Raw genomic sequence first — 23,477 nt, 5'->3', positions numbered from 1 at the left:
CTTCCCAAACCCTGCCCAGTGAAGCCTTCCCCTGCAGCCCCAGAGTTGGTTTAGGCTGGAGGATATGTGCAACACCCACTGGTGAGCCCATGGGCAAAGGTCCAGGAACTGTGGTCCAGTGGGTCCCTCGTGGCCACCTCCATCCTAGCCAAGAGGGGTATGTCCTTCCAGGCTCATGGATGTGTCCAGGAGCTGAAGATGAGTCCTGGATCAGCAAAGGCTCAGGCTGGAGTTTCACACTGAAAAGGATCCCAACCCCTAAATGTACAAACAGGGTCCCTGAAGCCTTAGGCTCACTTTCCTGGCCAGGCGGATTGCACTTTGCCTGATGCTCACCAAATAGAAAGCAGACAGTGGAGTCTCCTGGCAGCCTAGTGGTTAAGAATTCAGCATTGTTACTGCTGGAGAGTGTGTGGTCTCTGCTGACAGCAGTGTGGTCCAAGGTGAGCTAAGTGGTGAGACAGGGCTGGTTGCCCTTGAAGCAAAGACGTCCAGTTAACAGAGAGCTGGTTTTATGCCTGGTTTCCTACCACACCCACCTAGCCCAGCCCCAGACCTTTGAGACAGTGGGGAGGGGTGTGATACCCCAGGGCACTTGGCTACTTTGCATGGCCCTGAGGCGGATAAGGGTAGACCAGATACCCTGAGACCCCACTGCCCGTCCCTGACCCTGGACCAAACTCCCAAGTGAGCAGAGATGCCATGTCAGGTCCAGACACCATCTGTGCCAGCTGCAAACATCATTGGTGATCCGAGGTCTCTAGACTGCTTGTGTGCTAAGAACAAGTGGGCGCTCCTGGGAAGGCTTCAGGGAAGAAGCAGACAAGCAAGGAACAGGAGAGGAGGGCATTTCTGGCAGAGGCTGCAGATCAGGGCTTTCTCTGGAGGACACAGCAGCAGAGGAGGAGGAAGAGGAAGAGGAGGAGGATGGCTGCTTCCATTGGCTGCTTCTCTCTGCCGGTGTGTGCATCATCTTTGGCAGCAGCATCTTTGATATTTGCCAAGACTAACAGTGGAGAGGCTGAGGGCACAGCAGCCCTGGGCTCTAGATTCAAACTCCCTGTCATGTGGCCTTGAGCAAGATCTTTAACTCTCTAAGCGCCAGGGCGATAGTGCCCTGAGCTCCACAGCTCATAGATGCTGATGCTAGTGAAACCTGAGAATCCATGTGACCCATCTGGGCCTGTGACTGCAGGACCCGGCAAACACGCAGCATAACACTGGCTGATAACACTCGTTTTTAATAGTAATTAGAATGGTGGGAATTGTTACCCCCTGCTTTTTTTTTTTTTTTGGCGCTTTTTTTTTTTAATGGCTGCAAACGCAGCATATAGAAGTTCCCAGGCTAGGGGTTGAATCACAGCTACTGCCGCCAGCCTATACCATAGCTACAGGTACACCCAATCCAAGCCACATCTGTACCTACACCACAGTTCACGGCAACGCCAGACCCTTAACCCACTGAGTGGATCCTTAACTCACTGAGCAAGGCCAGGGATCGAACCCACATCCTCGTGGATACTAATCGGGTTTGTTTCCGCTGAGCCACAACGGGAACTCCTGTCACTCCCATTTTACAGATGGAAAACTGAGCCAGGTCAGAGAAGTAGCCCCTTCCCCAATTGCACCCATCTGGTAAAAGCTAGAACTCCCCAAAAAAGAAAAAAAAAAAGCTAGGACTCCCCAGGGGGTTTTGGTTTCCAAGCCCCTACTCTTTCCCTGATACCACACCCTTTAGTGCCAGGCCCCCTCAAGACACCCTGAGGCTCGTCCTCCCAGCCTCTTTGCTAAGCTCCAGCTAAGGCTGAGCATGGGGCTTTAGGCACACAGCCCATCCCCATCTGCAGCTGTGGGACAGGCCAGGAGTTTATCTGGCCAGGCCGGGCAAGCACTCGCCTGAATCTGCCTGCAGTCCTGTTCTGAGTGTTGAGGCTGACCTGGCGCCCAGCTGTCTGGCCACCCTGGCATCTCCATATGCGTCTTCTTTTTCCTTTGAAGAGGCTTCTGGACCACTGATCACATCAGCCTGGAGCTCTCGGTGTCACTGGGGCCTGGATGGGGAGGAGGAAGCTGTTGTTTATGGCTTTGAGGACATGGAGGCTGGGATCTGGCCTCCCTACTCCAGCTTTCTGCTCCATGCAACAGGAGACAGCAGAGGAGGGGGACCCAGGGACCCAGGGGGTGGAGGATGGCCCAGAGGCCACTGAGGGGGACTCCTGGAGCCAGGTGTGTGTTTCTCTTCTCTTTGGCCGGTTTCTGACGTCTTCTTTCTCCCCTTCCCTCCTGCCCACAGTGGCCCACGAGCACCTTAAGGAGAGGGGGCTGTTTGGCCTCCCCGCTCCAGGCGCCAACGCCTCAGACTATTACCACCAGATGACCCTCATGGCGGGCCACCCCACGCCCTATGGGGACCTGCTGATACAGAGCGGGGGTGCTGCCAGTGCACCGCATCTCCACGACTACCTCAATCCAGTGGACAGTGAGTGCTGGGCCAGGGTCGGGGCTGGAAGCAAGTCGGGGACTGAGGAGGGTGCTTACTGCTACTTTGGGGCTGGGGGCCTGGGGTTTACCCCAGTCCCTGTCATGACTGCTGTCCATGGTGACATGATAAGTCTGAACCGCAGGCACAAATACTCAGTGAGTCATCACAGGCCAGGAAGTGAGGTAGGAATTGCAGACACTGCAGGGAACAAAACAGACCTCTCTGCCTCCATGGAACTTACAGCATAGTGGAAAGAAGCAGACCATTCAAGGAGTGGGGTTCTGAGCCCCGAGTGGGATGGGGGTGCCATCTTGAATGAGGAAATCAAGAATTTCTCACTGGGAAAATGGTATTTGAGCCAAGAATTGAAAGAGGTGAGCCATGCAGAAATAAGCCAGAAGTGTGATACAGGCAGAAGAGACAGCATGTACAAAGGGCCTGAGGCCACAGTGTGCCTGTTGAGATCAACAAAAGCCCAGGAGGCCAGTATGCCTGGTACCCAGTGCGTGGAGGGGCAGCAAGGTAGGGGCAGATTTCTGGGGCTGGTTGTGGCGGTCAAGGCTTGGTGAACCTTTGGCTTTCATGCAGAGTGAGACAGGTAGGACCGAGGAGTATTGAGATCTGACTTATTATGAAAGGGAATCCCATTTTGAATGCTGATGGGAGAAGAGATGCAGGGGCAGAGTGGAGACAGAGGGCCCAGCTAGCAGAGATGGAGAGAAGTGGTCATGTTTCTGATAGACGTGGAAGGGAAAGCATCAAGGCTTGTCCCCAGATCAGATGTGGAGTTGGGGAGAAAGAAGGACATTGAGAGCAGCTCTGGGGCCTCAGGCCTGAGTGTTTGGAGGATGGAGTTGTCAGGAACTGCAGGCGGGCCCGTCTGTTGGGGGCGGGAGATGAGGTGTTCAGGGGAGAGGACGCACCTGCTGCCCAAGAGATGCCAAGTCCTCCCTCCCACCCCACCATCCTCATAGCTGCTTTCACAGGGCCACCTGCAGCCTGACTCTGAGCCCCTGAGGTCAGATGGCGCCCCCTGGAGGTGGGTGGAGCCAAGTGCAAAGTGCATCTCTCCCCCTCCCCCAGTCAGCCCTGCCTCACCTGCTGGTCCTGGAGCTCAGCCCAGAGATACCCTGGGACGCAGGCCTGGCAGTGGAGCCAGAAGGCAGCAGCCAGGGCAGGCGGGCAGTTCCTGCAGATTTGTCCTCCCCAAGCCCTTTGCCATTCCCTGATGGTGGGAGCAGACAGAGGCCTGCAGGAAGACCTGCTGGGCTGCAGGCCATCCCATGGGCCAGGCAGGGCTGCGAGACTCAGAGTAGCCTTACATCCTTTAGCCCCAGTACTCTGCCCTGGGCTTCCAGTCCACAACAGCCACTGCAACTCTACCTTCTTGGCTGGAGCAAAGCCAAGGCCCGGCTGGGATCTCGTCTCCTCCAGGAAGTCCCTCTGGATGCCCCTCCCCTCCCCTCCTCTCTGCCCTGCTCACCTCTCACCTCCTGTGGTCCCTGACCCCCGCAGTGTTCCCTGCCATTCCCCAACAGGAGCCTCTCTGGGGAAGAGCCCGGCAGATCCCACAATGCCAGCTCTGTGGGTGTGGCTTGGGCTACCCTCGGCACACCCTGAGAGTGCAATGAGAATCTGAACCCATGCCTTCTCCAGGATGGTATCTGGTCCAGGACCAGCCCAGTGTGGGTGTGAGGTTTGAAATCAGGTCCCCAAGGACATGCATCTGCTCCCCTCTCTTCTCCTCCTAACAGCCATCTAGGTGCTCCCCATGGGGATGAGGGGTGCTAAGCGGAGGGCTCTGGGGAGGTTGTGTATACCTGCTCCTCATCAAAATTAGAAACCAGATGACGACAATACAGGGCAATACCAGGCATAAAGGTCACCACCACTGTCCAAATGTCAGACTCCCCCCAAGCAATTTCTGCCTTCTGAAGCTCTAGGGTGGGTCGCACTGGCGTAGCTGGACAGTGGGCAGACACGGAGACACTGTGACCGAAGGGTCTGGTCAGGCTGGTGTCCCAGAGGGCAGGAGAGGCCAAGTCAGCAAACGTGAGCAGCTGCTGTGTGCATGTGGGAGAGCCCCCAGTGGGGCTGCCTCTGTTCCACCCTCAAGGCTGGAATTACTGTTCCTGCTGTAATTCCCTGGGGTTCCCAGCATCATGGGCTCTTCCTTGGGACACTGCCTCCAGGCAGCACTGACATCTGATTGGCCCCAACAGCCTTGGCCTCAGGGAAAGCCCACTAGGCCAGAGCAGCCAGGCTGGAGTAGGAGTCCTGGGAGTGGTGGAGATGCTGTGGGCCAGTCCAGACCACGCCTGCCTGAGCTGCATCCCCTCTGGGATGGCTGGGCCCGGAAGTGGTCTTTTGATGGAGCAAGGTCTGTGGGGGAGTCATAGCGAATGTATAAACCTGGCTCCATGCCAGGCACACAGTAGGTCCTCCATGAATAGTAGTTCAGATCTTTCCACCAGTATCTTTTCCCTCTTTCAAATCCACCACTTCCAGCAGGATTTTGTCTCCAGATTCTCAGCACCACTGTCCACCCCATGTTTGGGCCCTGTGCCACAGCTCCTCTTGGAGCCTTTTTCTCGCTACACCCCATCAGGTCCACCCCATCAAATCCATCCCACCCACCCCCCATCAGATCCAGCCCATCCAGCCCACCCCATCCAGCCCACCCTAAGCTTGCCAAGTCCGCCTTGTTAACCCTCCTGGCCATCTGTCCCATGCTATCCTCCCAGCACTGCCTCTCAGCTCAGGCTCCCTCCAACTTATCATGCCTCATGTGGATCATTTACCCCCTCCTGCTCTTTCCGCTCAGCTCAGCTCTCTTTAATGTTTTACCCATCACCCTCTGGGTAAGACCCAGACTTGACCATGTGGCCTTCCCTCCAGCCTGTCTTCCCACTCTCACACTGCACCAGGACCTTGGCCAGTCTGCAGGCACCCACACACTCCCCATGCACCTCCACTTGAACCAGGTCCCAGCACTCAAGCCAGCTGGCATCTCCCAGCCAGCCGCAGCCTAGCCGCAACAGCTCCCCTCCAGCCCTGCACCTCCCGCCACCCACCTGCAGGACCCCCAGCTGCCCAGCTTAACTGGCTGGTGCATCTGGTCTGGGGACAGGGCTGCCTAGGAGCCAGCCTCAGTGTTCTGTGTTTGTGTGGGGGGAGGGGCAGTCACAAAAGAACCTGGGTCAGAAAGATGCAAACAAATCAGAGAAGAATTACCTTGCAGGGCCAGCATCTCACAGGGAACCTGGAAGGGGGCTGGGAACAGCTTTGTTCTCAAGGCTCAGCTGTCGGCTGCATCTGGGAGCTGAGCATCTGAGATGAGGCAGGAGGAGGTGAGCTCACCAGTGGGCGTGGGAGCTGTGGCTGCCAGTGAACTTGGCACACCCACTCCATCCTCTCTCCACCTCTGTCTTGAGAGTGCAGTGGACCTCAGGGCACAGGGACAGCCTCACTTATCCAGCCTTGGCCTGAACAGAAACACGGTCTCCCAGGCTGAGGCGGGGGTGGGGATGTTTCAGAACCCTAGTGGGTTTCAGAAAGGACAATTTCTTTTCCTTTAGCCTCATCAGTTGTGATCCAAGGAAGCGTATGTCCTGAATTTGTCATTACTCAATAGGCTTTTCCAAATTCAGTTTAAACCAGCACTTTTGCTTCCATACTTTAAAGTTTTTGGCATTTCTGTGGCCCCTGAGAAGCTCCAGTGCTCGTGGCCCGGGCCTCTGCTTGGCCAAGCCCAGTCCTGCCGCTGGGTCCCCGGCCCCTCCCTTCTTGTGGACATAGGAGCTGGGAAAGCCCACCAGCCCCACCAGCCACACTAGCCCCCGTGTTCTCAGCTAGTCCCAGGCACATGGGCCTGGGGAGGGATGCCCCCAGGAAGCATCTGTCCACCCTGTGAGGGTGTGAGTGGATCATCCAGCCAAGTTTCTTTTGCTCAGACTCGAGAAAATTGTGCAGGCCTGGGCCCAGGCAGTGTGGTCAGGGAACCAACTGTGAAAGGGCCCTGGGGCCCCCTGAGGACAGATGTGTGCCTGGGACAAAGCTGCCTGAAACATGACAATGATGCGTAATCTCTGCGGGTGCAGGGCCTTGAGAGCTTGTAGGGGGCTGGGGAGGCTGTGTGTGTGTTTGTCTCTCTCTCTTTCACACACACACCCACCATATACATACACACCACACTCCCAACAACACACACACTACACAGCACACCATACCCCCCACACACACACACCCCACATACCACATACACATACCACACATACACAGCATACCCTCCGCCACACTACCCACATACATACACACCACACACACACACACACACATGCGTGCACGCATGTGCAAACCTCACATTCCCACTTTATCCCTTCCCCCCCAACATGCATATACCACACACACACACACACATATACACCATATACACACAAACCACACATCCCCACCTTATCCCCTCCCTCTCCCACACACACACCACATACACACAGCACACACCCCACAATACTCCCCACTACACACACCACATACACATAATACACACCCCACCATACCCCCCACCACACACACACCCCACTTCATACACCACTCCCCCCACCACACACACTGCCCCTCCTTGTTCACTCTGCAGATACTTACTGAGCACCTCCTATGTGCTAGGTGCCGGGGACACAGCCAAGCCCTGCCCTCATGGTGCTTACCATCCAGGGGGCTGCTCTGTGGAGGCTTGTTGGCAGGACACATACCGATCCTGAAGCCCCCACACACACCCCCTTCCTCAGCACCCCCCCTCCACCCTCCAAGAAGGGGCAGAACCATGGGGCAGAGAATTTGCCAGAGGCGCTAAGTTTCAAGTGGGGGCGTGGGAACCAGGTCTGCTGGGCTGAGAGGCGCCCTGGGGAGAGGGTGTCAGGAAGGCCACCCAGGTTCACATCAGGCAGAGCCATGTCCCCAGCCCACTCGCCAGCACATCAGTGGCCCCGTTTGGACCTGAGCCAAGTGCCACCTACAGGATTATTTGTGTACTGTTATCTTTTTAACAGACTCACCTTTAGGGGGTGAGAGGAATGGATCTTACATAGACCTTGATATTTTATTTCTGAAATGAAAAGCCTGATGCTTTCTGAGGAGGATGTCCCACCTCTGTCTCCATCAAGCCTAGAATGGTCCATCTTGGGGGGCGTGTAAATCAACTGCTGGGAGAGCGCCACGGCCTCAGAGGCGAGGCTGGAGGGGACGGGGCCTCTGGTGGGTTTTTGTGGGATTGAAAAACCAGGCCCCCCATCCCTTCCCAGCGTGGGGCTGGGTGGTGGGCAGGAACAGGGCTCCTCCCGGGAAAGCCCACCCTGCCTCTGCGGGAGCCCCGTGGCCTCCAGATGGTTGATGAAGGCCCATTGCCCCTTGTTCTAAAGGAGGCTGATTTACCGCCGGAAGAGTGAGGAGTGATGCGGCTTTGGGAGGTAATAGATAACCCGTCAGGGAACCCAAGGTTATCATTCTGCCTAGTGGTTCTCCAGAGAGCAGGGAATTCACTGGTTGTCACCAGAGCCCTAAAAAGGAATTTTCCTGCGAGATGCTGTTGAATATTGGTGATTTAACCGCCGACCGGCAGCAGCCGCAACCCACCCCCGCCCACTCTCATCACATTGAGAAGATTGAAGTGTTTCCGATTGAAATGTTGTCTGTTTACAGCCCATATTTCCTCCGAGCTGTATATTTTATTGTCATATTGACACTAATTTGACTCGGATGTCACCTCCGTTCTGACGCCCGTTCTTTATGCTGCCTGCAGGTCCAGGGGGGTTTCAGAAACCAATTACATTGATCACACCATGGAGAGGGAGGGCGACGGGTAGAGGGATGGCCAGAGGCCCCATTTGGGCGGGGAGTCTGCGCCCGGCCTACCGATGGGGTGGGGGCGATGGAAGCAGGGTGTGGGGGCAGGTCAGGCTGAGTGGTGTGTCAGGTCATCTGGTAGACCTGCACAAACTCTCACAAGACAAGCATTACAAAGTCACTTTACAGGTGAGGAACCTCAGGCCCAGAGCCCTAAGTTGCTTTGTCTCCATCACAGACCTAGAAAGTGTGTTGGTGGGCCTCAACCCCACACCTCTAGGCTCTAAAGCCTTCATGCTTTCTATCCACCCCTCCCCCCACAAGGGGGACGCTGAGGGGACTTTGAACAGCAAAGTATAGGGCAGGTTAAGGCCTTCGGGCTAGATTTCCTTAGAGCATCCCCTCCATGAGTCCAGAAACTATCTGGGTGAGGGGCTGGGCCATGCAGCAATGCTTCCTAACCAGTGGGGACTCAGGGTTCACATGCTTTGCCACAAGGCTGTGTCCTGTTGTCCCCAGGAAAGACCCATCCCAGCCCCTGGCTGAGGATAGCATCTGGCACTAAGGCATCCCCCACTGGGTGTTGTGCCAGGATAGTGCCTGCCTGCCCTGGTCCTGTGGAACTGGTTCCCTGCATCCCTGCTACTGCTTTTAGCCCAGGTATCTGGTCCCCAGGAGGCCCACTCAGAGCTGTGGATGCTATGCTGGTCAGTCGCCCATAGCAACCCTGAGCTGGGTGCTGTTGGCTCATCTTCTAGGTGAGGAAACACCCCAGAAGGTCCAGGAACTTGCCCAAAGCTGCCCAGCTCAGTGCCGTGAGGCAGAGTCAGAACCTGTGTCTGCCTGGGTCCTGGGCCGATTTTCTCACCTCCTGACCTTCCTTCCCAGCTGCCCCAGGGAAAGCAGCATCCTCCTCCGCACTCTGGAATGACCTAGGGTTACCCCACTTAGGTGGTACCTAGAGAATCCTGCCTGGGGCTGTGGATACCATCATCATCTCTCACCTGGATGCTGAGCATCCTTGGTCACAGCCCCCACGTGTCCCGCAGCCCCGTGCCTGGCAAACTGTCAGAACCGCACGAGGGTCCAGTGGACATGCGAACAAACACGGGAATGAGAAAAAGAAACAATTAGTGGAGGAAACAGGGTCCAGGTGCAGGCGGTGACGGGAATGGGTCACATCTGGCTTTTGGCCAGGTAAGGGCAGGTGGCTGGCTGGTCACCCAGCTTCTGTCGACTGGCAGAACAAGCGCATCCACAGATGAATGGACGCGGTGACTCCGCCAACCCCAGTCATAAATCACAGGGGAAGCCGCGGGAAATGAGTGCCAGGCTTTTCTTTCTATTTAGTAATTTATCAAGGGAAGAGGCACATTAATAAACATATTTCCCTTGAGGGGCGGGAGTAACAGAGATGAATATCACTGTCAGATCTGGCCTGTTTCGTCTTGTTAGGGGTGTACGAGAGGGTGGGAATCTGAGTCTCAGTAGCAAAATCTTTTTTTTTTTTTTTTTTTTTTAACGTATTGCAAAGATGTGTGCATTTCCTGCTTGGTGCAAAGTGAGATCTTACCCCCACCCCGCCTTTGCCATTCAGTCTGTAAGCCATAGGAGTCTTTTGGAAGATTGACTTTGACATCTTACATAGAGTTCCCTTTAAAGCGAGGGTGGGACAAGGAGTGGACTCAGTAAGAGTTAAGCTTAGAGGGTGCCCGAATGGACGGATGAGTGTTTAGTAACAGATGTCCTCCTGGGTGGCCCAGTCATCATCTCCAGATTTGCTGCCCTTTACTCCATTTTTGACTCTAAGCCCATCCTCCTCATCAGACCGTCCTCTGATTCACAGCTTCATTTTGGAAGAGCAGTTGGGTTTGAGGCACTGTCCATGGTGCTGTCCCTGTATCCTCAGGGCAGCCCTGCAAACCAAGCCCCAATGCCCTCATTGTACAGGTGGGCAAAGAGAGCCTCGGGAGACTAAGCAACCTGCCCCAGGGCAGCCGCTAAGCATTAGGCTGCCTGTGTGCCCCCAACATGGAGTGTGTGTGTGTGTGTGTGTGTGTCCATCCGTGTGTCCACCCCAGGCCCTGCACCCAGGAGAGCCCTCCCCCATACCTGTTGTCCCCACCTGAGCAGAGGCAGTGCGGCAGCTGTTTGGTGTCCATCTTCCTGCTTTCTAGTCCTTCTTTACTTTCCCTGGCTGTGTGGCCTTGGGCAAGCTCCTTGTTTTGTCCTTTGTAAAATGAGGATCAGTCCCAAGCACGTGCAGGGCAGTCAGTAAATACTAACTTTGAACGGCTGAGTCTTTCCCTGGACACACCGTGTCTATACCATGTGCCCTCATTTAGCCTCTCCACCACCGAGCCAGCCAGATCCCAGTGTTGGGGGATAATGGGGATGGGAGGTCCTGCATCCTGTATCATGGAAGTGGGAGAAACAGAAGCAACCAGCCAACCCACTGGCGGATGTGAACTCAACAGGGCTGCACCTGTTTGGAGAGAGGGGTTCGTGGTGCTCTGAGAGCTCCAGCTCCAGGAGGTCAGCCATGGTTTCCCAGGGAAGGGGATGCCCCAGCTGAGGTCAGGGCATTGCAGACAGAGGAAGTGGTATGTGCAAAGGCCCTGTGCAAGAGGCAGAAGGAAGCTGGAGAGGCAAGCAGAGACACCCACAGGGCCACCATGTAAGCCACACTGAGGACATGTGCCTTTTTCCTAGTGGCAGTGGGAGCTTTGGGAATGTTTGGGGTGGCCAGACACAAGGTGTGATCTGATTTGGCCTTGGTGAGGAATGTAGAGGGAACAGGTTAGCCAAGAGCCCTGGGGTACCCTGGGCAGTGATAGGCTGGGCTAGGCTGGTGGATGCTGAGAGAAAAAGGGTGTGTAGAGGGCTTTAGTTGCAGATTTGCTTGTGGAGTGGGGTGGGGCCGGGGGGAGGCATCAGACAACTCCCGGCTTCCCCGCTCTGCCGCTGCATGGGTGGTGGGTGCACACCGAGCCCAACCCTGCAAGAGGCGGGGAGTGTGGGACTGTGTGGGCTGCACTGGGGCTGCCCTTCAGATGCAGAGGCGTGTAAGCAGCCAGCTGTCAGGAAGTTCACTAAAGTGCAGAGACCATCTTCTTGGTCCTGGCTCTCCCCACCTCTCTGAAGGCAGACACTGAGTGCCTAGAAAAGACATACATCAGGTCTCCTTCGGACCTGGGTTTGAATCCTGCCTTTGAGCAAATGCAAAGGGCTTCTAAGCCTTGTTTTCTTATCCACATAGCTGGCCTTGCATCTCGGAGGATAATGGTTGCTGTTAATTGCAACAGTGGGTCTAACTGTTGCTAAACAGTGGCTGTCACTGGGTTATGCATTGCTCCAGAATTCAGAAGCAGGCACTTAGCCAAAATACCACACCAAGGAGACACAAGCCATCTCTAGCTGCTGACGGGCCAGGGTGCATCGGATTGTGTCCCAGGGTAGCTGTGCAAGAGGAGACGGGTGCGGCAGAGGGAGGTGTTGCATCTGCAGCACAGCCTAGGCACCAGCTGAGGAGTGGGCTGCTCCTTCGGGTCCTGGCAAGCAGGATGTTGGGTGACCTTGTGTCCCCAGGCCTATACCCTGGGATCCTTCCTGCCACCAGAGAAAGGTGGTGACGTGGTCAGAGCACATCAGCTGCTGGCCAGGTGCCAGCTACACTCCCAGGCCCCTCTGTGAGGCAGAGAGAGCCAGTGTCCCCCCTGCCCCCAGCAATAAAAAAGGAGCCAGTGACTGCCACATAGCAGCACAGAGAAATCTCACAAGCTATTAATGTTGGGTGACAGATGCTGGATAAGAAAGACAGTGGATGATTTCATTTACGTAATAGGCAAATACTCAAAACAGGCAACTCTGAGCCAAGTGTGAGAAGCCAGGAGAGTGGGGGCTGCCCCTGGGGTGAGTTTGGAAGGGGTAGAGGGGCTTCTGGGCACTGGCCTTTCCCTGCTTCTTAGCCTGATGCAGATTCACAGGCTGGTCCCCTTTGTGAGAGGCCACCAAGCTGATCACATGCGCTCTGTGATTTGGCCTTAAACATCGCTTGACCCGGTCCTGACCTCTGCATGCCTAACAGGAAAGGCGCAAACACAAATCCTCACCAGATGTGGACCAGATCCATTGTATAGGTGAACAAACTGAGGCTGAGAGTGGCTCATGCCCCAAAGCCCCCGACTGGACAGTGGCAAAGCCACAGCCCCCATCAGACTGTCCTCACAGGCTCTTCCTGTCCCCACCTCCAGTCTCCCGTCCCCCCTGCGAGCATGGTCTTGCTGACCATGCTTGGCTTGGCTGTCCTGCAGTGTCGCGTTTCTCCAGCCCCCGGGTGACACCCCGCCTGAGCCGCAAGAGGGCGCTGTCCATATCCCCGCTCTCCGACGCCAGCCTGGACCTGCAGCGCATGATCCGAACCTCGCCAAACTCCCTGGTGGCCTACATCAACAATTCGCGCAGCAGCTCAGCCGCCAGTGGCTCCTATGGCCATCTGTCGGCCGGGGCCCTCAGGTGAGCCCAGCCTAGGAGCTGGGGACCCGGGAATGGGGGCTGGGCCAGGGCCAGGTGGGGAGGGTCCAAGCTGGCACCCCGAGGAGAAAGGCAGGACTTGTTGCATTTGGGAGTCAGCCTACTTGTGACTGTTTTCATGAATTCAAAACCCGTAGTGATGACATTAACACGCACCCACATTGCATTACATCTTCATGGGCTTCTTATTTAGCCACCAAATGATTTCTGATGTGGTGAGTAACCCTCCTGACCTGTCATGGAAGATTCCACCATGAAGTCAAAGGCATCTTTCCTAGTGTTTCTCTCTCTCTCTTTTTTTTTTTTTGACTGTGGCATGCAACAGCTTGATGTTGGATCTCAGGTCCCAGACCAGGCATTGAACCCCAGACTGCAGCCACGAAAGCACAAGTCCCAACCAGGGAATTCCCCTTCCTAGTATTTTAGGAGGTGTCACTGGCCAGCATTGGGGCCTTTCAAGATGTGACACTGAGGTGACCTGCCTATCTCTGGAAGGGCAGAGCCCTCCCACCAAGGTCACAGGCGCAGTGCACCCAAACTTCATCAATCCTGCCCACCCTGTCGCCCACTGCAGCCCTTGACTGTTGAAAGGACTCAGACCCCAACCAACTTGATTAAAACTCATGCCCTTCTCCTGGCTTTCCTGAAAGAGGCTGGGGTGGCCGTTAGGAATATCCAGAGAGCTCTGCACAAAGGCCCAGAGATAAGAAGTAATAACAATTACAGCAGTTATTTTTTGCTGCATGACAAATTCCTCCAAGACTTAGTTAGCGGTTTCAAACAGCAATCTGCGTGTATTATCTCACACAGTTTCAAGGCGTTCCCGTCGTGGCGCAGCAGAAACGAATCCGACTAGGAACCATGAGGTTGCGGGTTAAGGATCCCGTGTTGCTGTGGATCTGGTGTAGGCCAGCAGCAATAGTTCCGATTAAACCCCTAGCCTGGGACCCTCCATATGCCGTGGGTGTGGCCCTAAAAAAAGACAAAAATAAAAATATCTCACACAGTTTCGAGGGTCAAGAATGGGACTGGCTTAGCTTCGGGTGAGGCTGTGGTCATCTGAAGACTTGATGGGTCTGGGCATCAGCTTCCAGGGATGACTCACCCTCACAGCTCCTCACAGAAGTGTGTCCACACGGCTGCTTGAGCATCCTCACAACATGGCCACTGGCTCCCCCTCCGCCCAACCCCAGAGGGAGTGGTCCAAGAGAGCAAGGAGGAAACCAGCGCATCTTCTGTGATTTAGCCTCAGAGGGGACCATTTCTCCCTCACTGCCCTGTTCTGGAAAGAGTGGCATGACAGAGCTTAGAAGTGCAGTAGGAGTTAAAGAAGACAGAGGAAAGTGTGAGCTGGAGGGCTCTGGACACACTTCCTGGATGTGGAAGCATTGGAACTGCCTTCAGGAGTTACCACTGTAGCTCCGTGGGCTAAGAACCCAGTTAGTATCCATCAGGATGAGGGTTCAAAACCTGGCCTCCCTCAGTGGGTTAAGGATCCAGCGTTCCCGTGAGCTGAGGTGCAGGTTTGGCACTGCTGTGGCTGTGGCATAGGCTGGCAGCTGCAGCTCCAATTCAGCCCCTAGCCTGGGAACCTCCACATGCCACAGCGTGGCCCTAAAAAAAAAAAAGGAACAAAATGGGTTCAAATGGTCAGGGAGCATCAGGGGTGCATCTCACATGTCAGATCGGTAAGGGCCAGGGAAAAGGGTGAGGTCAAGCCTGGCATGTCCTGGGGACCGACCTACCAGGGACGAAGGCTGCATCCTGGGGCAAGGCCTGAGACGGCAGGCAGCGGAGAGCCACAGCTGGTGCTTGAGTGAGGTAAAGCCATGGTGACGCTGAGGTGAGCAACATGCCCATCCTGATCCCTGGGCAGAGTCCTGTCTGCCCCAAAAGTGTTAGCCTCACCGAGCCCTGCCCCACCCCCACTCCATGACCTTGTCTGCTCTTCTCTGCAGCCCGGCCTTCACCTTCCCGCACCCCATCAACCCCGTGGCCTACCAGCAGATCCTGAGTCAGCAGAGGGGCCTGGGCTCGGCCTTCGGACACACACCACCCTTGATCCAGCCCTCACCCACCTTCCTGGCCCAGCAGCCCTTGGCCGTGGCCTCCATCAATGCCACACCCACCCAGCTCAGCAGCAGCAGCAACTGTCTGAGCGACGCCAACCAGGTAAGTGGGTTCAGGGAGCAGGGACTTGCCTGGACCCAGCGAAGGCCGATTGCAGCCACCTCATGCCAGGAACTTGTGGGAGGACCATGGGTGCGCGTCTGGCTGATGGGATGCTTCTGGGCAGAAGCCACGTGACCAAAGGGGCCTCAGGCTGGATGCCAGGTCAGGACACCTGGGCTGAGTCGGAACTTACCCTCGCTCACCCTGGGCAAACGCCCAACCTCTGTTCTTTGGCCGCCAAGAGTAAGTGGAAAAACCCTAGAATCCGGAGTCAGACATGGTATAGGGACTTCATATACAGCGTGTTAAATGGGAATGGATGAGACGGATAATAATGGATATCGTGCGGTTTAGTTTTAGAGCCTGCATTTCAGGCCATCTTATTTGACCTCTCCACTGGGCCTTTGACACGCCTGGACCCCACTCATACAGTGCCTGGCACACCCTCAGATCCATTAGCAGTTTTGTAGATGAGGACGTGGAATTGGAGTCACAGAGAAGGTATCAGATAGTAGAAAGGGCACAGCCCTCAGAATCAGATCACTTTTGAACCTAACTTGGCAGAAAGATCTTTCAGCTGGAGCTAATGCATTTGCTGTCAGGTCTGCCCCATATTGGGGCCGCTGTGTGTAGACATGAGCTTTGTGTTCATAGCCCAGATCTACCAGGATGACAGTTCTTGAGGTGAAGTGGCTACCCAGGCCACCTACCTAGGCAGGGCAGAGCCTAGGTGTGAAAACCATGTGCTACAGTGGAAGCCCAGAGGCCACACAGTCTAGAAGCGGCCCCTCTTCCAGAATGTTCTCCCCAGGGCTGCAGGCGGCCACCTAGCACCTCCCCCTAGGGGGTGGCTGTCAGCTTTTGTCACACCACCTGCTGTGCCTCTAACCCACATGTCCTAAGGAACCAAGCTTTTCTGTCCTGCTCCCTGGGCTGACCAGGCCCTGTTATCCTTAGACCCAGAGCCAGCCCTGCCCTGGAGGGTTGAGGTTGAGACCACTGAGTCAGGAGTGAGGGGCCCCAGTATTTCTCTAAGAGAGGGTCCCACTTCATCTCCATGGAAGTGGGGGCTGCTCCTGTGAGAGGGAAGCGCTGATCAGCAGAGCTCCGGGCTCTCTCCTGGCCATGCCCCTGGCCAGAGGACCAAGCAAGGGGACTCATTTTCTGAAACTGCAGCACAAGTGTTGGCCCAGACGGTCTATGTGGGAAGAGTCCCAGAGGTAAAGTCCCAATTTGGGTGTCCCTGTCTGCCCCCATGTGATGACTCCCCCCCATGCTCCTTTCTCCCAGAACAAGCAGAGCAGCGAGTCAGCCGTGAGCAGCACCATCAACCCCGTGGTCATTCACAAGCGCAGCAAGGTCAAGACAGAGGCTGAGGGCCTGCGGCCAGCCTCCCCACTAACTCTGACACAGGTAACTTGTCAGCTCTCCCCACCGTGGCTCTCCGGCTGGGACTGGGGCCCGGCTGCGACTCCTGGGTCAGCTGCCTAGGGGCCTTGACCTTGTTGGCGGATGGATAACAGCCTGCATGTGTGAATGAGCGAATGATGGCGTGAGAGAATGATGGAGCGCACATGCTCCTCAACCACTGCCAAGCAAAAGAAGGAAGGAAGGTCTGTCAGGACTATGGCTCTCCCCCCACCTGGCCCTCACGCAGCATAAGCCCCAGGCAAACACCTGCTCACATCCCCTGAATGGCTCGGGCCCCTCTCCACTTTATCTGCCTCCCTGGAAGCCTGTCCCCATCATGCCCCCGCCCCCAGATGGTAGGACTCACATCTGCCCAGGGGCCCCGTCCCTCCCCCAATTTCTGGGTCACTTCCTCTGTCTCCTGCACTTTGGAGAGGTGGCACTTTGGGAGCAGTGCCTGGTTTGGCCTGCTGGGCTGTGACTGGGAGAGAATATTTTCTAAGGACCCAGTTGGCGTTTGAAGGAGCGAGTATCACCGAGTAGGAGAGGGAAGGGGGACCAGAGGAACAGAGCTGCCCATGGCTCAGAACGAGCCTGGCCCAGGGCTGAGAGCTTTGGCCAAGTCTCTTTGGAGTTATTTGCCACTTATTCCAACAGTTCAAGTTGGCAGGTACACACGGCCCCAGTTCCCAATGTCATGGGGGTAAGGCCTCTCATGGTGGCCAGGTCGCCACCCATTACTAGAGTCAGCAGCTACAACACCAAGGGTCCTGGGACCTCTTGTCCCCATCTCCCCTACCTCTGCCAGACCATCCTTTATTAAACCTGTAAACCATCAGGCCTGCCCTGGGCACTTAATTTTTATGAAATACTGGGTTCTGTTGTCAGGCAAACAGAGATGGTTGGTGACAAATTTCTCTCCCCTCGCTGACGCCAAAGCATCCCCACATGATGCATGGTTTCCACGCAGCAGGCTGTGGAAATGGATGAGGGTGGCGCACAACCAGAGAGATGAGCACGCAGCAGCTGCAGCAGCCGGGAGGGGTTGAGAACCTCGGAGCCCCGCCTCTTTGGGACTCCGCCCCCGCAGCCCAGGGGCCCTCCCAGAGCCCTCCTTTCCTCCAGGCTTGGCTCCTCCCCCGTGTCCACTGGAGGAAAGCTATTTATCAGGTGGAGGTTGTCACCATGTCACTCTGTGCCCTGATTCAGGGGACCTGACTCATTTGCAAGGTGGATGGGCTGGCTTTCTCTTGTCAGGAAATGCAACGTAGCGAATCCCTTCTAGGCTTCAGCCCTCACCTGGTGGGCAAGGATGCTGCCTGGCTCCATCTGAACCTAGGCACACCTACTGCCCCTGCGCTGTCCCCTGCTCACATGTTGACCTGGAAGCTTCTTCACATCTTCTCTGAAATAAGCAGCTTGTGGAATATTAAGTCTCTTTCCAGTTTTTCTGAAAGAGCAGAGGGTGTTGGGAGGCCCCAGCCCTTCCATCACTAAAGATTTGGGACAAAATGTTTTAATGTGGACCCACTGCTGTCCAGGGACTGATTGGACAATGTCTTCATTTTACTTTCCAGAACGCACGCATTAACTGTAAGGCGTTCTGGGAAGCAAGAACCAGAACGCGGCCACTGGGGCAGCCCTTTGCAGTTCAAGTGGACAGTGGTCAGGGTTCACTGGACCTGCAAAAGGCTGGTGTCTGCCTCCTAGTAATGGACTCTGCTTCAGGGGGAGGCTGTTGAGGGGCTTCGGCCTCCGCCTCACTGAGGCCCTGGAGCCTGAGGGGGCCGGGACTCCTGATGGAGGAGAGAGGTGGCCTGTGCCCCGTTAGCCCAAGCTAGGAATGCTTTTCCCAGAGACTCTTTTGAAAGAACATTCCTGCCATTTGGGAAATAGTCTGAAAGTAAAGTGAGTCGTTCTGATGTCATCCTTTGGCCTGGCTTTGTTCCCAGCCTGCCAAGCAAGCCAGGAGAGTCCTTGACGTGCTCTGGAGGTCCTCACTGGGCCCACCTCCCAGTACCACCCAGCCTGTCCCCTGTCCCCAGCTCTGTTAGCTCAGCCGGGACAGGGAGGCTCTGTCGGGGGGACAGTCAGTCTGTTGCTGGTTTGGGAGTAAAAACCTTTGGCCCCTTTGAAGGGAATTCCCGGTGCCCAGGTCAGTGGCAGGCCTGTCTCGGGGGCCTCTCCTTGACCTTGAAATGGGCACATGTGGGCCCCCTCATGACCAGGATCTGTGAGTCCAGATCTCAGTGACCACAAGCTCCATGTGTTCTGGGGGCACCCATCAGCCACTGCTTATACGGCAATATGCCCAGCTGTCAGGGGTCCTGACGCCTGCACCCTGGGGCTGTCCCAGGGTAGACTGGTGCTGGGGGATGATGCTCAGAGCCTTCACTCTACAGAGCACTCAGCAGCCCACAGCCCTGCCCTGGGTGTGGATAATCCAGGGGCTGTGAGCCCCCAGGAGGCGGGGACAGTGTGAGGCCAAGGCCAAGGTACGTTGGGTTTTCTCTTGCAGACCCGTACATACTATAGATAAAAATGCCCCGCCCGAGCCTGTGGGGCCCACCCCGGCTCTTCCCAGAGGAAACCACACCAGATAAGCAAAAGTCACTGCCTTCCCGTCCCCGTCCTCCTTTGCCATGTCGATTCAGGATGGGACACCATGGTGATGACAAGCCAGCATGTGTGTGTGCCTGTATGTACAAGCATGAGATGTGTGTGTGTGTGCATGGACGTGCCCACACCTAGACCAGCCCAAGGGTCCTTGGCACAGACTTCACAGGGTTAATAGTGACCCTTCTTCGGGGCAAGGTGGCCGGACCTGGCTCCCATGGGTATCCTCTGCCCCCCTAGGAGCAGCTGGCTGACCTCAAGGAAGACCTGGACAGGGACGACTGTAAGCAGGAGGCCGAGGTGGTCATCTATGAGACCAACTGCCACTGGGAAGACTGCACCAAGGAATACGACACCCAGGAGCAGCTGGTGCATGTAAGCATCCAGGCCCCTGCGGCCTCCCCACCCAGGGGTGCAGCCCTGGCCATACGAGGCCTCTGTGAGGTGGGGGTGGGGAGGGCTCCTGGAGGGCCCCCCTTTGCAAGTGGGCGGCGTGACTATTTACCTGTGCCTTACTTATTTCTAAAAGGGGAGCTTATAAATAAATATGTAGTTCAAGAGATTTTTTAAAAAAATAAGCAAAGGAGGGAGTTCCCATTGTGGTGCAGTGGAAATGAATCCTAAAATTAGTATCCATGAGGATGAGGGTTTGATCCCTTGCCTTGCTCAGTGAGTTAAGGATCCAGCGTTGCCGTGAGCTATGGTGTAGGTTGCAGCTATGGCTCAGATCCTGCATTGCTGTGGTGTAGGCCAGCAGCTGTAGCTCCGACTTGACCCCTAGGCTGGGAACTTCCATGTGTGGTGGGTGCAACCCTAAAAAAAAATAAATAAATAAAAAATAAGCAAAAGAGAAAATGAGAAAGAAAGGAATAATAAAATGAAGCCAGGAGTAAAGTTAGTATTAAAAACCAAATACTCTGAGCTAGAGTTCACATACAAATTTTTTTTTTCTGGAGCTTCCTGGCAGCCAATGCAAAGAGGGAAATAAGATCAGTTATGCCAAGAGTTCCCATTGTGGCTCAGCAGGGTAAGGACCCAATGTTGTCTATGTGAGCATGTGGGTTGATCCCTGGCCTCACTCTGGGTTTAGGACCTGGCATTGCCACAAGCTGCAGTGTAGGTCACAGATGCAGCTTTGATCCAGTGTTTCCGTGGCTATGGCATAGGCCTCAGCTGTAGCTCCAATTCTACCTCTAGCCTAGGGAAACTTCCATATGCCACAGGGACAGCTGTTAAAATAATAATAATAATAATAATAATAATCAGTTTAGCCAGCCAGCACCCACGAGAGAATAACAAACCTCAAAGAAGTTTCTCCCATGGTGGAAGGAGTTGGTAATCTCCTCTTGGAGACCATAGATGCCCAGTGTTCATGGTTGCAGATGAGTATTTACACCTATATCAAGGAAGCGACTGCTTAAAAATGCCTGGGTACTGATCGATCAGGAGACCAGAGAAGGCCACGGGGGCCAGGTGTGCCCTGCAGGTCTGCCTCTAAACCCTCTGCAGTAGTATCCACTCTACAGCCATCAGGAGTCACTTGACTTGTGCAGGGAAAGAGCAGAAACGGGGGCTCAAGGTAGGAGGTGCCTGGCTGCCAACATGACTCCATCACCACTGGCCACATGGTTCTGAACAAGGCACTGAGCCTCTGTGAGCCTCAATTCTTTTTCCCATAAACAGAGGTGAATTTGACTATGATACCAGCATGAGCACTTAGCAGAGGGCAGCCCTCCACACATGGCAGTTCCTTCCTGCCTCCTGCTCCCTGCTCCCCACGCCAGCCCTGGTTGGGTCCCGCTTCTCCATCCAGGAAGGAACTTCAAGTTAGGAATAAGCCCCAGCCCCAGCCCCAACACACACTCTTTGGTGAGTGAGTGTCTATGACGATGAACCTACAGCTCATTTACTGGGTAAAGTACACACACACACACACACACACACACACACACACCCCAAGCCAGTCATGTCTAGAAACCATCCCAAAGGAGTTTCCTTTTCCCCATCTGAAATCAGCATTTAACCACCCACCCCCTGTTTCCTTTCATCATGAGGCTTGCTCTCAAAGACCATGGGTTTTTTTTTTGCACTTGAGTTTTTCTCCCCAAATTCTCAGCCAAGGAGACTAGAATTTCTCAGCAAACCCATTGCCGCTGACACCAAAGCTGTAAAGAGAGGTCTTACCTAATCATTCTGGAACTTTCAACCTCTACCATCTCTTTGGGGAAACAAGTCCTGAGGCGGAGTGGGGACCACTGGATTTGTGAGCGGTAAGCAAATCAGATTAGCTAAACAGAGGAAAGAGGACCGCATCTGAGGCTGGGAGAGGGCCCAGGCACAGGGGCACAGTGATGGAGGTGGGGGTGGCAGGGATGTAAAAGATGGGCTTGGCTAGCAGGGGGTCAGCCCCAAAGAGCAGGGAGGGACTTCCTCAAGAAAAGGCAGAGGTCTCCAGGCATGGGAAGAGGGGTACCAGCTGTGGGTGTCCACCTCCACCTGACCTTGGAAGGAGCAGGCGCCTGTGATGGGGGTGGCCAGGCTGGTCTGTCCAGCTCAGTCTCTCTCTCTCTCTCCCCGCTCCCTGGGAAGGTGGAAGGCACAGACGGACCCACACGCCAGCTGAAGCCCCCAGTCAATTATTAACAATTTGTTGCTAAGTAAACCAATAAGAAAAAAATGAAAGGCATTGTCAGGAAGCATTTTTATCATTTGAAAGGCTTTCCGAATGGAAAGTGAGGCTGATGGGATAAGATTTCCCTGGAAGTTCAAAGCGCTGTTGATTTTTGCTTGCTCTTGAGAATTGGCATTTGTATGCATGATGCTTGGGGCTTTTCCCCCTGGTGTGAGGGCCTCTCAGTTTCTGGGTGAGGAGCTTCCAGTGTTAAGCTCCTGTAGGTTGCAAAGATCTACAGCCTCACTGTCCATAGAAAGACAACACAAGCCCCGTGTGTAATCTTACCTTAGCTAAGGAGCATGTTTCACACAGGAAACGGGTGAAAGTAATTGGAATCATATATTGTGTTTTAACCCAATATATCTAAAGCATTATCCTCTCTTAAAGGCCCTCAATAGAAAACAAGATATTGAGATCTTTGCCATCCTTTCTTTTTTTTTTTTTTTTTTTCATTCTCGGTCTTTGAAAAACAGGTGTGTGGTTTACACTGGCCACCTATCCTGGTTGGGACCAGCCACATTTCAGGGGCTCATGAGACACTCCATAGGACAGAACAGGTCCAGAGATTGTGACAGGAAGTGAGAGCTGGGAGAGGGAGGTGGGGTCCGACAGAAGAAAGAGGATGCAGCTGGAGGGGGCAGAGGACAAGACCTCAGAATGTGACACCCTCCCAGCTCCCTGTGGACCCAAGTGACAGGCAAGAGGCTCCCCGATGACTTGTACAGAGAAGCTCCATTGGGAGAGGACTACTACACTTTGTCACCCTACCGTGTGAGTGACAAAGGCCACATGTTCCTACTCCCCAGTTAAATAGGCAACCCCAGAAGATCAAGGACATAAAGATCCTAGAGGCCCCACTCCCATATCAACACATCCCAGGCACAGAAGAAATAACAGCCCTGCTCCAGTGAGGACTGCAGCCTTCAGTTAAATAATCAGAAAGGGCAGCTCACTCTGTTACCCATGACAGAAAACCATGGTGGCCCATGGGTCCCCATCACAGGAGAAACTACCCCAGGGGGCACACGGATGATGGGCCCGGGGCAGAGGCCAGAAGGTATAGGTGCAGGTGCTGAGAAAAAGAGAAAAGAAGGCCCCACGTTCCTGGCCTAGGGAAGTGCTGGCTGGAATGGGTGTGAGGACCACTCGTCCAGGGAAGGTTTACTGGCCATAAACTTCCCAGCTGTGCCCGAGATGGCCGTTCCTGCCTGGGGTGCAGGGCCCCCACTACCATGCTGCAGAACCAGCTGGATGTCTGGCTGTCCCACCTTGCTCTCCTGGACCGTCTGTCCCCAGGGCAGCGTCACACAGTGCCCAGAGCACACCTTCAGAGTTAGACTCCAGCCCATCCTGGGAAGGTCCCTTTTACAATTTGGGCTTTTCTGAGAAGGGGACAAAGCTATTATCTCATGGGTCACTGTCAAAAAGAGAGACATTTATGTCTCTGTTACAATAAAAACGGCTTGCAAGAATTTCTGAGGAGGGGAGTTCCCATCATGGCTCAGTGGGTTAAAAATCCAACATAGTGTCCATGAGGATTCAGATTTGATCCCTGGCCTCACTCAGTGGGTTAAGGATCCAGCGTTGCCACATGCTACAGCATAGGTCAAAGATGCTGCTCAGATCCTCTTTTGCCCTGGCTATGACGCCGCAGCCCCTATTCAACCCCTAGCCCAGGAACTTCCATATGCTGCAGATGCAGCTTTAAAAATAAATAAATAAATATTAAAAATAAAAATGTCTGGGGAG

The 23,477-nt window shown here is 54.8% G+C and overlaps 1 protein-coding gene across 1 annotated transcript in view; it reads left to right on the top strand.

Annotated features, from left to right (window-relative positions):
• The window catches only part of GLI2 (GLI family zinc finger 2), a 264,303-nt gene that overhangs the window by 227,857 nt on the left and 12,969 nt on the right, over nt 1–23,477 (top strand). Inside the window, exons 5-9 of the mRNA XM_047772176.1 lie at nt 2,294–2,479; nt 12,637–12,838; nt 14,815–15,028; nt 16,319–16,441; nt 19,295–19,429. Coding sequence (XP_047628132.1) covers nt 2,294–2,479; nt 12,637–12,838; nt 14,815–15,028; nt 16,319–16,441; nt 19,295–19,429 — 860 coding nt within the window. The remainder of the gene's footprint in view (nt 1–2,293; nt 2,480–12,636; nt 12,839–14,814; nt 15,029–16,318; nt 16,442–19,294; nt 19,430–23,477) is intronic.

This window comes from Phacochoerus africanus, chromosome 3, assembly GCF_016906955.1.
Source record: "Phacochoerus africanus isolate WHEZ1 chromosome 3, ROS_Pafr_v1, whole genome shotgun sequence".
Lineage (NCBI taxonomy): Eukaryota > Metazoa > Chordata > Mammalia > Artiodactyla > Suidae > Phacochoerus > Phacochoerus africanus.
The sequence above is the reverse complement of the archived record's forward strand: the minus strand, read 5'-3'. Positions and strand labels throughout refer to the sequence as shown.